This window comes from Cucumis sativus, chromosome 7 (assembly GCF_000004075.3).
Source record: "Cucumis sativus cultivar 9930 chromosome 7, Cucumber_9930_V3, whole genome shotgun sequence".
Classification (NCBI taxonomy): Eukaryota; Viridiplantae; Streptophyta; class Magnoliopsida; order Cucurbitales; family Cucurbitaceae; genus Cucumis; species Cucumis sativus.
In genome coordinates this window covers 13,628,950-13,644,694 of record NC_026661.2, presented here as the reverse complement: position 1 = coordinate 13,644,694, position 15,745 = coordinate 13,628,950, and the positions used below count along the sequence as shown (strand labels likewise).

Here is a 15,745-nt window from a genome sequence, read left to right as displayed (position 1 = left end):
GATTCTTCGAGTCAATAAACTTTATGCTAAATTCTCAAAGTGCGAATTTTGGTTGAAGCATGTGGCTTTTCTTGGCCATGTGGTTTCTAGTGAGGGAGTTTCCGTAGATCCTGCAAAGATTGAAGCGGTTACCAGTTGGTCTCGACCCTCTACAGTTAGTGAGGTTCGTAGTTTTATGGGTTTAGCAGGATATTATCGGAGGTTTGTAGAGGACTTTTCTCGTTTGGCTACTCTCTTGACTCAGTTGACTAGGAAGAAAATTCCTTTTGTTTGGAGCCCAGCTTGTGAAGATAGTTTTCAGAACCTTAAGCAAAGGTTAGTTACTGCACCGGTCCTTACAGTACCAGATGGATCTGGAAGTTTTGTGACTTACAATGATGCTTCTAAGAAAGGACTAGGTTGTGTTCTGATGCAACAAGGTAAGGTGGTTGCTTATGCCTCTCGTCAGTTGAAGAGTCATGAGCAGAACTACCTTACGCATGATTTAGAGTTGGCAGTAGTGGTTTTTGCACTGAAGATTTGGAGACTTTACTTATATGGTGAAAAGATACAGATCTTTACTGACCATAAAAGCCTGAAATACTTCTTCACCCAAAAGGAGTTAAATATGAGACAACGAAGGTGGCTCGAGTTAGTAAAAGACTATGACTGCGAGATATTGTACCATCCTGGTAAGGCGAATGTGGTAGCTGATGCTCTTAGTAGAAAAGTATCACATTCGACAACACTTATTACTAGACAGACACCGATACAATCGAGACTTTGAGAGAGCGGAGATTGCAGTATTTGTGGGGATAGTCGCCTCACAGTTAGCTCAGTTAACGGTGCAACCAACTTTGAGGCAGAAGATTATTGATGCTCAAAGTAGTGATCCTTACTTGGTGGAGAGACGTCGCCTCGTTGGATCAGGGCAAATGGATGAGTTCTCTATATCCTCTAATGGTGGACTGTTGTTTGAGAGACGTCTGTGTGTGCTAGCAGACACTACAATTAAGACTAACTTATTGAACGAAGTCCATAGTTCCCCATTTTCCATGCATCTTGGTAGTACGAAAATGTATCAGGATCTAAAATGATTTTATTGGTGGCAGAATATGAAGAGGGAAGTGACAGAGTTTGTTAGCAAGTGCCTAGTGTGTCAGCAGGTTAAGGCACCTAGACAGAAACCAGCAGGTTTTTTACAACCTTTAAGTGTGCCAGAGTGGAAGTGAGTGAATGTGTCGATGGATTTTATTACAGGGCTGCCTACAACCCTGAAGGGTTACAGAGTGATTTGGGTTGTTGTAGACAGGCTTACAAAATTGACACATTTCGTTCCAGGAAAATCCACTTATACTGCTAGTAAGTGGGCATAGTTATATTTAACTGAGATTGTGAGACTGCATGGAGTGCTTGTATCGATTGTTTCTGACAAGGATGCACGTTTTACTTCTAAGTTTTGGAAGGGACTTCAGACTACCATGAGCATGAGATTAAATTTCAGTACAACCTTTCACCCACAGACTGATGGTCAAACTGAACGTTTGAACCAAGTTTTAGAGGATATGCTACGAGCTTGTGTCCTAGAGTTTCCAGGTAGTTGGGACTCTCACTTGCATTTGATGGAATTTGCTTATAATAACAGTTTTCAGGCTACCATTAGCATGACACCATTTGAGGCTTTGTATGGAAAATGCTGTAGAACTCCTGTTTGTTGGAGTGAGGTTGGTGGATAGAGTTTGATGGGTCAGGAGTTGGTTCAGTCCACAAATGAGGCTATTCAGAAGATTAAAACATGTATGCAGACAGCGCAGAGTAGACAGAAAAGTTATGTTGATGTGAGACGGAAAGACCTTGAATTTGATGTGGGAGATAAGGTGTTCTTAAAGGTAGCACCTATGAAGAGTGTTATGCGTTTTGAGAAGAAAGGAAAGTTGAGTCCTCGATTCGTTGGACCATTTGAGATTTTAGAGAGAATTGGTGTGTGGCGTATCGTTTGACATTACCACCATCTCTCTCCGCAGTTCATAATGTTTTCCATGTTTCGATGTTGAGAAAGTACGTAGCAGATCCATCTCATGTAGTGGATTATGAACCACTAGAGATTGACGAGAATTTAAGTTATGTGGAGCAACCTGTGGAGATCCTGGCTAGAGAGGTGAAGCTGCTTTGTAATAGAAGCATTCCATTAGTAAAGGTTTTGTGGCGTAATCATCGAATTGAGGAGGCGACATGGAAGCGAGAGGATGAGATGAAAACTCGTTATCCATAGTTACTTTAGGATTAGAACTTTCGAGGATGAAAGTTTCTTAAGGAGGAAAGAACGTAACACCCTGAACTGTAAGGTATCTTACATTTAAATCAAATTGCATTTTAGTTGGAAGGTTTTTTTTAAAAAAAGAAAAGAAGTTAGGGGAGAAAAGGATTGGAAATGTTACAATAATAATAATATATATTTATTATTATATTATTATAATTTTTATTTATTAAAAAAAAATTTCCTTCTCTCTCTCCCTTTCTCTCTCACGCACGCCCCTCCCCCATTTTTTTTCTTTCTTTTTCTTCTCTTCTTTCCCTATACCCTACCTCCAGCCGCCCACCCCAATCCCTTCCTCTTCTCTTTTCTTCCTCTTCTGTTCGACACCGACCGTCAGACGAAGCCGGCAGCCATGCACTTCAACTTGCAGCCATCTTCCAAATGCGTCGCCTCTCCGTCCACCTGAAACTGCTGCTCGTCCAGATCTGTGAAGCTGCCACCATCCTTTCTTTTCCGTTCACCGAAGCTGAAACCCAGTCGTCGTCCTTCTTTCCTTTTCGCTCATCCGCCAACCACCATCACCGCCCAAATCTCCTCGTCCTGCCGTCGCCGCTGCACTATTCGCCTGAAGTCATCCTCCATCCAGGTTGCGAAGCCGCCACGCTACTCCTCTGCGTTGTTCCTTCCACCTCCGCACGCACTACAACCGAACCGTTCGTTCCCCCATAGAAACCTCCTGTGAGCCACGCGTCGCTCCTCCAAGCCGGCTTGCACTCCACTTTGTTGCACGATCTTTTCGTCTAGGTTCAATAACTACTGCCTCTTTTCTACTGTAAAATCGAAGTTGTTTTGCTGGTAACAAATTGAGTTTCGGTTATGATTATTTCAAACTTTTTCAAACGTTACGGTTGGGATAATTGGCTAAATTGTTAATGTATTCTTGAAGGTGTTGGAAGTAATGTTGGGTCCCCTGTATTCATAACCAAAATTGTGAATTTTGGAGTTCGGCTTGCCAATACTTGGTAAGCTAGAATCTACTTTGAGGAGAAATTTAGTGGAAGTGTGTATCGTGAAAGTAATTGAGTTTCATAATTTTTATGTTTAGGTATCTTTAGTTGGATATAGTTTATTCGAGAAATTGAGTTACCTTGAGGTAAGGGTTTCTCTGCTACTGGACTCAACCACCGTTATTTATATATGTATTGATGTGTATATACATAAATTGACGTAGACTTGGTGTCGAATGCATATGGAGATTGTCTGTAAGCAGGACTAGATTGTGTTGTATATAATTTTGGATGTGAACTTGTGACTTTGATTCGACTGGGTGTAGGTTGTACTAATGTGTGGCTTGTACTGGTGAACTGAGGGGCGTTATGACTTTGTGGTTTGATTGACTGATGTATTAAACTGTTACCAATGGTCTCTGGACTAAAGTGAGATAGGTTGACTGTTAGAACGTTAAGTGAGATAACTATATATGTTGAAGTAGTTGAACGGTGTTATAAATGACTGTTAAGAGGTTTAGAATGGACGGAGGGAAAAATTGTTAGCTTTTATTGGGATGTGTGCCTTGTAGGTGTCCTATGGGATTATCAATTATTATGCATCCTTCGGAAGCATTAGACTGATATGTGTTTCTGCAGAACACTAGACCGAAATGTACGCCCCTTGAGACGTTAGACATATCCTACGGGATCACAAGACTGTGACTGTGCAGGGTATCCTAATAGGACGTTAACAACTTATTTTTCCCTAACGGGACCAGTAGCGGGTCTCTTACTGAGTATCTTTATATTCACCCCTTTATGTTTAATTTTTCAGGCAAAGGTAACAAGAGTGGGAAGTGTGATTACCATAGGGAACATCTTTATTTTTCTTCAACATTATGTTGGAACATAGTTTACGAACTATTACTTTGGTAAACAGTGCTTTTAAAATTGTAGTTGTTTGAAACCGAATCCATTTAAAGTTGTTTTTCCTCGATTGTATGTTTTTCAAATGTCTTGGATTCATTTGATATCCATAAAGATCTTTTTTCAAAAGTTAATCACCTCGACTTAGATAGAAAAGTTGGGTCTTTACACTATTTGTATAAATCTATCAAAGTGAAGTTTAGTAAATTAAGAAGGTATATGTTGTAATCGATATCATCAAGAGACATTGATTATAAAAATAATATATGATATGCATATATTATATATAATCTTTTGCGGGTAGTGGATATAGTAAATTTGTGTACTTTTACTTCTCGATTATATTACAGACACATATTCGTGTAATTGATATATGCAACAAATAACTTGAAGTTCATTGATCTAAATATAATTTTATTTGACATGAGAGTCATTTTGGGTCAATAATGAAATTAATGTATGATTAGAAATATACATTGACATCCATTGAAGAACTAGAAGATTTTCTCACATAATAAATTGTTAAGGTCTCCTGTTTTCAAGAGGTTAATTACCAAACTCTCACTAGCAGAAATTGAAATTGAGAGTCCCATGCTTTTGGAAGAGATTTATGGTTTATTAATGCTTGGCGGCGCATTTTTTATTGGAAAAGATATACTTACTATTTTGTTTTGAGAATGCTAGTGAGTTTGCATCCCAAAATATTTGATAATTGATTGAGATAAGTGAAGGAATATCTTATAGCTTATGTTTGAATAGTTGAGCCTTAAATCTATATGAGATCATGTTTAAGATGATGGAATAATTAAACTTTGAACGGATGATATATTTGCTATGCAATTTTCTAGTTCTCATTAATGAGACAATTTTTCCAACATAGAGGGAGAAATTGAGAAAATGTTGGAAAATCAATTGAATGAAATGCATAAATATATTTTTTCATTTTGATCATTATACAAATTACTTTGAACTAGAAGTTCAAAAGATAATAAAATGTTACAAATCAAATGCATATGTATTTACAATTGTAAGAAAGTGACCGAGTTATAGTTGTTACAAAGACACCATCAAAGAACTATATCTCAGTGCAACAAGTTGTTAATACTACACGCTTGAACTGTGATAAACAAATGAGTTCCAAAGAGAAAGATCATCGAAAAATTAGTCAATTAATATCTCAATTAAGAATATGATATTCTAGAAGAAATCCTGAATATGAGCATTTATAAGAATCTTAAAGTAAATAAGGATAGTAAGGAAAAAAATATAACCATACCTAATAAATTGACAACATTTTTGCATACAATGTTGCTCATGATATTATTTACGAAAATAAGTAATATTTCATAAATAATATGTACTTAGCTAGACATATTGAACAATGTCGCAATGACACAGAAAAAATTGCCTTATGTGAAAAGAAACAATCTAATCAAAATAAACTTATGTTCAAATCATGAGAACTAGTGGTTTAGACATCTAGAGAATGTCGAACATGCATAATACAAATAAGTATTTATAAGAAAAACAAATAGAAAGTGGGACAAATTCCATAATAATTATCTCAAAGAACTAGTATTGGTTATATGAGAGATACATATTCTCCTATGATAGATACAATACCATTAGATATCTAAAACATCTTACTGTGTATGGAAAGCTTAACATACACCTTATAGATGTAGTCATTATACATTTATATAAATATATTAATAATTATATTTTGGAAGGATTAAAGGTTCTAAATTTATATGATTCAACGATAAAAGGTATAAAATATTCCAAACGAATATCATCATCTTATTACATTTTTGTTGATACGAGCGTATAAAAATAACTCTTATTTGTCCATATGCTTTTAAAAGAAAACACAATTTGAGATTTATTATATATTATTGATGATTTGAGTAGAAACTCTTGAAGATATTTTAAAGGCAATAGTATTTCTCTTGAAAGAATTTGAGATTATACGTTCTGTCTTCGCTTGGAAATAAAGCATAAAGCAAATGAAATTGGACTAATAAATTATTAAACTTTCATAGGGTGGTTCATTCTCCTGGCCTTGGTAAAAAGCTTGACATGCATCTTAGGGATGTAGTTGCATCTTATGGATGTAGTTACAACATATATGAAAAATGAAATCTATATGAAAATCCCTGAAGAGTTTAAGATACCTGAATCATATAATTCAAACTCTTGACAATTATATTCAATCAAATTACAAAGATCATTATACGAATTGAAATAATCAGGACGAATGTGGTACAAATCGCTTAAGTGAATATCTATTGAAATTTTTTTATCAAAATAATCTAATTTATCCATGTTTTTTTTATTAAGAAATCACATTCAGAATTTGCCATCATAGTTGTATATTTTGATAATTTAAATATAATTGAAACTCCTCAAAAGTTTTCAAAGACAATAGAATATCTCAAAAATGAATTTACAAATTGATTTACAAATTGAGCATTTAGTTGATGAAATTTTTATGCATCGATTGACATATATATAATTTTTTAAAAAAAGATTCTACATAGACAAAACACACTCATTGAACATTCCAATGGTGATTCAATCACTAGATGCGAAAAATGATATTTTTCGACCTCGAGAAAATAATGAAGAATTACTTGGTCATGAAGTACCATACCTTAGTGCAATAGATTCACTAATGTATCTTATTAATAATACGAGACCTATAGATATAACATTTTTCAATAAATTTATTATCAAGATATAGTTGTTCTCCAATAAAAAAAAAATGTTTAAATGGAGTTAAGTAGATACTTTGCTATCTTCGAGGGACGATTTGATATGAGTTTGGTTTATTCAAACAAATCAAAGTTTGATTTAGTTTGATATTTATCTAACCCACACAAAAAAAGATCTCAATCAGGTTATCTTGACGATTTGTAAAGCAAATCATTACAACCACTTCATTGAATCATGTAAAAATTCTTGCAATTCATGAAGCTAGTAGAGAATTTGTATGGTTAAGCTCAATGACTCATCATATTTGAGAAACATGTGGTTTGTCTTTTAGTAAAAATTTACCAACAATATTATTGGAAGACAATATCACATGTATAAACACAAATCAAATAATATTGTTTGTAAATATAACTATTTATGTAGATAGCTATAACCTACATAGGTTACCAATCTTAATTCATATAACTCTTCCTCACTTCCATGTTGAAATACTCATCCACTTGAATTCCATAATATAACGAATACCATGACTTGTCTTATAAATAGACGTATATGGTGCCTTTGTAAGATACACCACAGTTGAGTTCAATTGTCTTCTCTTCCCTATTATTTTCTTTGTTCTTTATTTTATAGTACTTTAAACTTTAAAAATGTTAAAAAATACTTCTATTGTTAATTTGGAATGAAACCAAAAGTACACCTGATTTTTTTTAAAATTTCATAAATACCCTGAACTTAAAAATAATTAAAAAAAATATGATCTAATTAGTTTTAAATTTATTTGAGTATTAACATGAACACAAACCAATCTTTATAGTTATCGTTGTCGTAACTACTCAAACTCTTATATTAAGTTATCATTATCTAAAAGATAAATAACAATTGACATTTTCTATAAACGTGAAAAAATAAATTTTTATTAAAATAATTTTAAATATCAGTTTGTAAAATAAATGCACACTTTTTTAGGTTAAAAGAACTATTACTAATTAACTAACCCAAACCCATTATTTTTTCTTTTATCGAAATTGATAATTATATTTAACATGTTTGGTAGAGAATTTGTGTTTTATGTTTTCATATTAATTCTGAGGTAAAAGGAAACAACTCCAATTCTCTTTTTAAAAATTGATTTAATTTTTTTTTTATTGTATGAAGGATTTAATTTTTAATTTTTAAATTTTAAAATGCATGATGTTATTAAATACATACGAAAACATTTAGAAATATTTAGAATAAGGTTTTTGATTTAGGGTTTAATGTTATAAACTTAATTTATTTTTTAATATAATATGTATTATTATTGTATTATAAACTATATTATTATACAAATATTTTAAGTTAAATTATAAGTTAGTTTATATAGTTTTAAAAATATAAAATTTAGTATCTATGATTTATTATAATTAAAGTTTAGTCCCTTTCATTTAACGAACTCATGGTAAATAGTCATATTGGTACGAACTATTTAAGAGGGTTTTTCAAACAATAAGAATGATATACGAGGTTTTATCAAGTTGTAAAAAATTAAATTCTTCCTTTCTTCAAACTATATCGATTACATTTACAATTTAACCAAATTTTTAAATATAGATTACATTAAAAAATAAATTAAATAGTTTGTTGTCAATTAAATTTTAGTAAATAAAAAGGATAGTTGTCGACCTAACAATTAGATTCAAAATAATTAAGTATATAACAACATTTTAAAAAAAATTACAAACACAGCAAAATCTGTAAAAATCTATTAAGGATAGAAGTCTATCACTATATCACGGATACTTTCTATTATATTTGCAATTTTTTAAAATTGTTGCTATATAGTGAATTATTATTTCTAAAATTGCCAAAAATTATAACTACTCTAAATAAAATGACTAGTTTTGTAATTTATAAATATACAATTTCAAACACATTTAAACATTAAAAAGATAAATTTCAAAAATACCCGTGATTAATTAACATTCACAGCCTAATATATTTGAGAAACGATGGCTATTCATCTTAGATTTTTTGGTAGACGATCTTTACATTTCGCATAAATTTGTAAAATCTCAACTATTTTTTAAAATAATTTTTTAATACCGTTGAAATTTGGTATCTTGTTTAGATTTGGCTATTTTTTAGCGGATGAAATGTTATATATTTGGTGAAAGGTTTTTAAAAAGTAAATAAAAATTTGAAAAAAAATAGCACGATCTTGAATCAAATAACTGAACAAAAAAAAATTGATATGAAGGGCAAATGAGAATATTTAAAAAGTAGGAGAAGAAGAGAAAAGACAAAAAGAAAAAAAAAATACTGCAAAGAGGAGAAAAAGAAAAAAAATTGAGGAAATAAGAGAAAAAAGAGGATGATAAGAAAAAGAATAAACCTGATTTTTTTTTTAAAATATTAAATTCTATAAGTTTTTTCAATTTGTGTAAAATATTTTGGTAGTTCTATTTGCCAAAGTTAACCTGTAGATTTTTATTTTCGGACTTTGTACCAAACTTTAATAATTATTATCATCTAAACTGTGGACAAAAGGATGAAGTGAAAGATAAGGTTATAAATTTTGGAGTCGACTTGTTTTTGCTTTTTCTTTTCCAAATAGGAAAAAGGAAATAGGAAATAGGAAATAGGAAATAGGTGAAATTATGGGTCGTTGCAAGTCAATTCCTAAATATTATAATATTCATTCGCATGATGACATCCATGACGAACCAGTCTTCCAATAAAAAGCAACTGGGCAGCACGAACTGATCTTCTCACTCGTTCATCCTCATCAGACCCTCTTCCCGACGCCTTTCTTCTTCTATTCCTCTATCTTCAGGTGAATATACTCCTCATTTCTCTTACTCGGTGATTCTTGTTTCTTTTCTTTTTCCTCGATCATTGACTCCTTGCTTTGATTTTCGTTGTTTGACTCCAACTTTTTCTACTTTCTCAATTTTCCTTCCGATTCTTCCTTTTCTCTGATGTGGGTGTGTGTGATCGGGCTGAATTTTGGATTAATTGTTTCTCTTGTGTTTCAATTCCCTGCCCTTCTGTTGTTCTTCAGAAAACGTTTTGTGATGGATCGGAATTTGACTGTAATTTTTAGCGGTTTTGATTCCCTTTCTTGTTGTTTAGAACTGTGAGCTGGAAAAGGAGCAAGTCAAGGTTCAATGTGTTACTTTCCTGTTCACTGCTACTTAAATCACCTCCACAACCAATTGGATAGATTATTTAGTGTATTTGATTTTCAGTATAACACTCAACATCTGACTATTGATACTTTTAATGAAAAAGAATGACATTAAAGTGGTTCGGAACGAAGACCCTACCTCGATACCATTCTAAACTCAAAAGCTTATCCTAGTAGGTTATGGTATATTTAATCTTTAGCATATGACTAAACATCAACTATTGATGCTAATTAATGAAAAAGAATGACATTAAAGTGGTTAGGACCTAGGATCCTACTTTGATACCATTATGAACTCAAAAGCTTATACTCTTATGCTGGTAGGTTATGATATATTTAATCTTTTGTCGTTCTACTCGTGTCTCAAAGTTCTTGTTCTTTTAGAAACATGGTGTATAAATTGTACAGATAGAAAAGTTGTCTTGCAAACTAGGGACTAATGATAATGAAATCCAAAATTGTCAGTTTTGAGTTTTCATCTAGTTGAGAAGAAGAGAATTCAAAAGGTTGTTCATCTTTCCTTGGTTCTCAGGCCACATTTCTCTGGTGTGCAAACATCGAGTATGAAAGAGGAGTCAATTTGTAAAAGAATTGCAAGTATGTCAAGATCAGCAAAAAAAAGTGAATTGGTTAGGAATGTAGAAGAGAAAAGGAAGCAGCAAGAGTCTCTTATTCCCTATGTTCATGAAGACTGTGTTTCAAATATCCTCATTAGACTCCCACTTGACTCACTTCATAGATCAATGTTTGTTTGTAAGCACTGGTTTAATATCATATGCAGCCCCACATTTGTTGAGACTCATTTCCATCGTTCCGAATCAGTTCTAATCTTCACTGCACCAACTCGTTATGAAGAAACTTCCCACCATTTAACTCCATCACTCCCACATTCTGGAAAATCAAACACCCTCTCAATTGAAGCAAAGTATATGCAGTCTTCTGAATCTCTCTCTCTGTTCCATAACTTGGAGCCCACTTCAAAGAGATTCATTCAGTTTTTAGAATTTCAAGATGGAATTAGCAATGTAGGAGAGTACAGCTTAAGTTGCTTTGGACAGATTCGAGCGACCTGCAATGGTTTGATATTGCTTGATAACAAATTGAAGATAGGGGGATTGATAGTTATTAATCCAGTGACCAGGAAGCTGACCGCTCTTCCTCCAGGAACTTTGAATTCATCACATAATGAATCTTATGGATTTGCATATGACAATATTTCAGGCCGATACAAGGTCGTTCACTTGTTTCGCGATGCATTGATGTATATCAGTTGCGAGATATTTATTCTTGGTACTGAAAACTGGAGAGCTGTAGATGGGCCTCCTTTTGGTCTCTTTGGTTGGTTTGGATATAAACCTGTTGAAGCCATAGGAGCCCTCCACTGGATCCCACAAGTTAACCACAGCGATTGCATCGCATCATTGGAAATTGAGAATGAAAAGTTTCAAACGATACCACTTCCGAACAGTTGCAATAGGTATGATGGAATTGTTGAAATTGGCTCTTCTCTAAGCTATGTCACACACATGGAGACCCACACAGACATTTGGATCTTGAAGGGCTTGTCTGGGGAAATATGGATAAAACAGCACAGCATCAACATAGGTTGCAGAATGGATATGGTTCCGCTTCTAAGTTTCAGAATAAGAGGTGACCTCATTTTCAAATCAAAAGATGGTTTTTTTTACATCTACGACTTTGAATTGCGATCGATTACTAAAGTTGAGGATAAGAAACGACTCCGCGTGTCATCAGATTTCCTTTTTCCTCACGTCAACAGCATGGTCTCTTGGAGTAGCAGTTAGAAATCTCAGGTCAGTTTGTACCGAAGATGCATCTTGGGAGATATTATTATTTACTATATTAATCTGATTAAGCCTGTCTTATTCCTTTTTAGGTTCTGTATATGTATTGCTTCAACATCTTAGGTTCGGTGTATGAGACTATGAGCTGAGTTTAAAAACTATTCTTTCTAATCACCAATTTGTTGTCCCTTTCTTTCACTTGTTTCTGTATTAACAATATTTTGGCCTAAAATATGAGCAGCTGATCATACTTTCCCTAACACGTAATAGACGAGTTAGGCGACCTTCAACTGTTTACTCAAATGTTCCGTTTGAAGCCAAACAGAATTGGAAGATAAACTTGGTAAAAAGCACCTCTTCCAGTTCTGTTTGGCTTCAATTCTTCCATGTCTGTCTTAAGGCGTCAATAATCCATTTTCTCTGTTATGAATCTCCTTTAAGATGCTAACCACTTCCTATTTTCTATACTGTGTTCTACAAAAGCATTTTCTTTCTCAATTTTTGCATCATGTTCGAACCATTCAGCCGTGGGACCTGACAAAAAAAGGAAAAAAAAGAAATGAGAAGCGGGTAGGATATATGTAATCAAAAGCTAATAGTAGCCTAGGGGCTGGAGGTAGAGGAAACCCCCTGCTAAAAAGGTAACCGGAGTTTTTTAATCTTCCATGATCATTGAAGGGCCATTTGAGATAAGTCCTAGGTTCTTATAGTTAGGTTATAATAGTCGGTATTTGAGATGTAGATTATTTTAATTTGGATTATAGTAATATACGTTGGTGGTGTAAATTATTTTAGTTTGAGAAAAAAATAGTAAACACGGGCAAATAACAAAAATACGATAAATGTAAAATAGTAAAAATTATAGTAAATTGAGAGTTTTGAAAGTAGCTATGTTATATTTAGTTGGAGATTTCTAAATAGTATGTGACTGTTAAGAAATCATAGGTAGGACACTATATAAAAAAAATAGATGTAGTAAATGAGATTTGAACCCAAAACGTTAGGGTTTTAAAGTGGGCATAACCACTATAACCGAGAAAAAATAGAAAATTATTTAATATATGTTGTAATTTAACATTTCAAAATTAATATTAAAATACGAAAATCAAGAATGTGAAGAGGTACACATGACCCCGATTTCTTAATAAATTCACCCATGATTCCAAATGACGGGTAAGATGTTGCAATTAGAAAAGAATTTTGAATGTGAAAGAGCCCACCAAGGAGCCGTATTTGTAGGAGTGTCGAAAGGGGTTTAATTGAAGGGTTTTTCATGCTTTCTTTTCGTTGTGTCCATAGATGCAACACGAGCATTCTAGTATCACAGCTACAAAAAATTTTAGTCCTAGCTTTGCCCATCAAATTTCAACCATCAAGTCCTTCAAGGAGCAATTGAGTACTCTAGGGACAACAGTAAGGTTTGATCTTTGAACTTAGGTTGTTAAAATGGAATGCAGTAAATATTTGTAGAGACTTATAGTATGTCAAACGTTTCGTTTGGGGCGAATTACAGTACTTTGTTCTTATGCGAATTTGGATGAATGATCCAAATGAGGTTGGTTGATGCTCATGGGGCTTTCAGTATGTGTTAGTGTGGTTCGTGAGGGAAAAATGAATCAGTGAAGTGTCCATTTTCAACGGTGAAATTCATCCACCAATTTTATTAAAGGTAATTTTAAACAAAGCACAAAGTTGGATATTTTGTATATTTTAACATTTTTAAATTATACCTAACATAAGAATAAGATTTAAAATATTGACCTGGAGGGATATATTGAAATTCTGATTTTATCGAATATCAAATTTTGGGGATCTTTATGAAAATAGATAAAAATTATTATAATTAGTTGATAAATTGTGACATATTTAAACTATAATTGACCATTTTCATCGTCATTTTTTTATAAAGTAAGACTATTTAGGTGTTTATTATAAATGTTTGTACAAAAGTTGATGCAAGAACATAAATCTAAAAGAAAATGAAAGAAAAATAACAATAAAATTTAGAAATATTTTAAGGAGGCCGGTGCAAAAGAAATCCAAACTCATATTAATTCAATTTTTTGAGGTAAAATGATCTCAAGATTTAATGAAAAAAGTTTGAATGAGGTTAAAAATAAAAGAAAATTATTGTAAATGGTAAAATTAAATATAACTCTCCATTTAATCCATGTCGTAACTTTCATTCCACTGAATTCCATAATGTAACTTATATTATGACAGGATATGCGGTGTTTTTGTAAGACACACCACAATTGAATTCAATTATTCTTTACTTCCTCCCTTTCCTATTTCTTCTCCTTGGTTGTTTCATTCTCCTTATTTAGCTTCTTTGTTCTTGTTTTATAACATATTATCATCTATACAATTTTATCATTTGCAAAAGGGAGGCTATAAAGTATTAGTTTGTTTTCTTGTTTTATATTTGTGAACATTGCATTAACTATTTCATATAAATTTTATGCATAGTTTAATTGTTTGAGAATGTAATCTTTTGAACCTATTGCATGATGTAATTTTACATATTATGTTTACAAAATTATATTTGTTCGTTAAAAATATTGTTAGTTCATAATAAGATTGTTGTTTAATTCATCTTAATTTATTTATGATTTATGTGATTGTTTATGTTGATTCTTATTTCAATTATTTTAAGATATATGTATAGTTTATAGGTTCTTAATGGTTTGTGTCTATAATTTAATTGTCTACTTTCTATTAGTATAAGTTTTGTAATTATTTTTATGATCTAAATGTTTTTATCAATTTATCTAAACATGTTGTTTTAATATATTATGTATAAGTATGTTGTAAAGTTAACATTTTTGGTGTGTATTGTTGTCACAATTTTCCATAATATGATATTTATCTAAGTTGTTTTATAATGCATGTTTATTAAATTTCTAATATAAATAAATTTATTTGTTATAGTTTTACCATGTCAAGTCTTACCAAATTAGAATTTCTAGCTCTTGATATCAATGGTGATAATTATTTGTCATGGGTGCTTGATGTTGAAATTCATTTGGATGCCACGAATCTTGGAGAAACAATTAAATAAGGAAACACGACTTCAAGTCAAGAAAAGGTGAAAGCCATTATTTTCCTTCGACATCATCTTCATGAGGGACTAAAAATTGAATATCTTATGGTAAAAGGTCCCTGTAAATTATGGCAAAGCTTAAAAGAAATGTATGATCATAAAAAAAGTGTGATTATTCCTAAAGCTCGATATGATTGGATGCACTTAAGGTTGCAATATTTTAAATCAGTAAGTGATTATAATTTCGCACTATTTAAAATTTGTTCAAAATTATTGTTATGCAGGGAAAAAGTTACTGAAGAAGATAAGTTAGAGAAAACATTTTTCACATTTAATGTCTCGAATATGCTCTTGCAGTAGCAACATTGAGAAAAAGGGGTTTAAAAAATATTCTGAACTCATATCATGCTTTCTTGTGGCTGAACAAAATAACGAGTTATTAATGAAAAACCATGACTCTCGACTAACTGGAACAACATCATTCCCTGAAGTGAATGCTGTATTTTCAAACAATAATGGTCGAGGTTGTGGTCGTGGTCGTGGTCGAAGTCGTGACCGTGGTAAAGGAAGAAGTAATTATACCTTCTGTGGTAATACTCATTCAGATTCCAAAAAAACCACGCAAATGATGATCATACAGGAAAAACTCCACAAAATAATAAATTTAAAAGTGGTGAAAATCAATGCTTTCGTTGTGGTATGAATGATCATTGGACTTGTACTTGTCGTACATCCAAGCACTTAGTCAACCTCTATCAAGCCTCATTGAAGGAAAAAGGGAAGAATGTGGAAGTAAACTTTGTCTATCAAGATGATGTCTATGACCTTTCGAATATGACACATTTGTATGTTGCTGATTAT

The 15,745-nt window shown here is 32.4% G+C and overlaps 1 protein-coding gene and 1 long non-coding RNA gene across 3 annotated transcripts; both read left to right on the top strand.

The window, feature by feature from the left end:
* The first annotated feature begins 2,486 nt into the window (after window positions 1-2,486).
* Window positions 2,487-4,192, top strand: LOC105436137. The gene is made up of 2 exons (XR_970060.2): window positions 2,487-3,258; window positions 3,342-4,192. It is a non-coding gene; the product is annotated as an uncharacterized LOC105436137 (long non-coding RNA).
* A 5,326-nt stretch (window positions 4,193-9,518) lies between these two features.
* On the top strand, window positions 9,519-12,039 carry LOC101213510 (F-box protein CPR1). 2 transcript variants are annotated; one of them, XM_031889161.1, is made up of 2 exons: window positions 9,519-9,682; window positions 10,502-12,039. In XM_031889161.1, the coding sequence occupies exon 2, from the start codon at window positions 10,600-10,602 to the stop codon at window positions 11,839-11,841; it is 1,242 nt and encodes a 413-aa protein (XP_031745021.1). In that variant the 5' UTR covers window positions 9,519-9,682; window positions 10,502-10,599; the 3' UTR covers window positions 11,842-12,039. The 2 variants fall into 2 exon arrangements, with proteins under 2 accessions (XP_031745021.1, XP_004139751.2); XM_004139703.3 differs by having other exon boundaries at window positions 9,524-9,682; window positions 10,569-12,039.
* The last annotated feature ends 3,706 nt before the right edge of the window (window positions 12,040-15,745 follow it).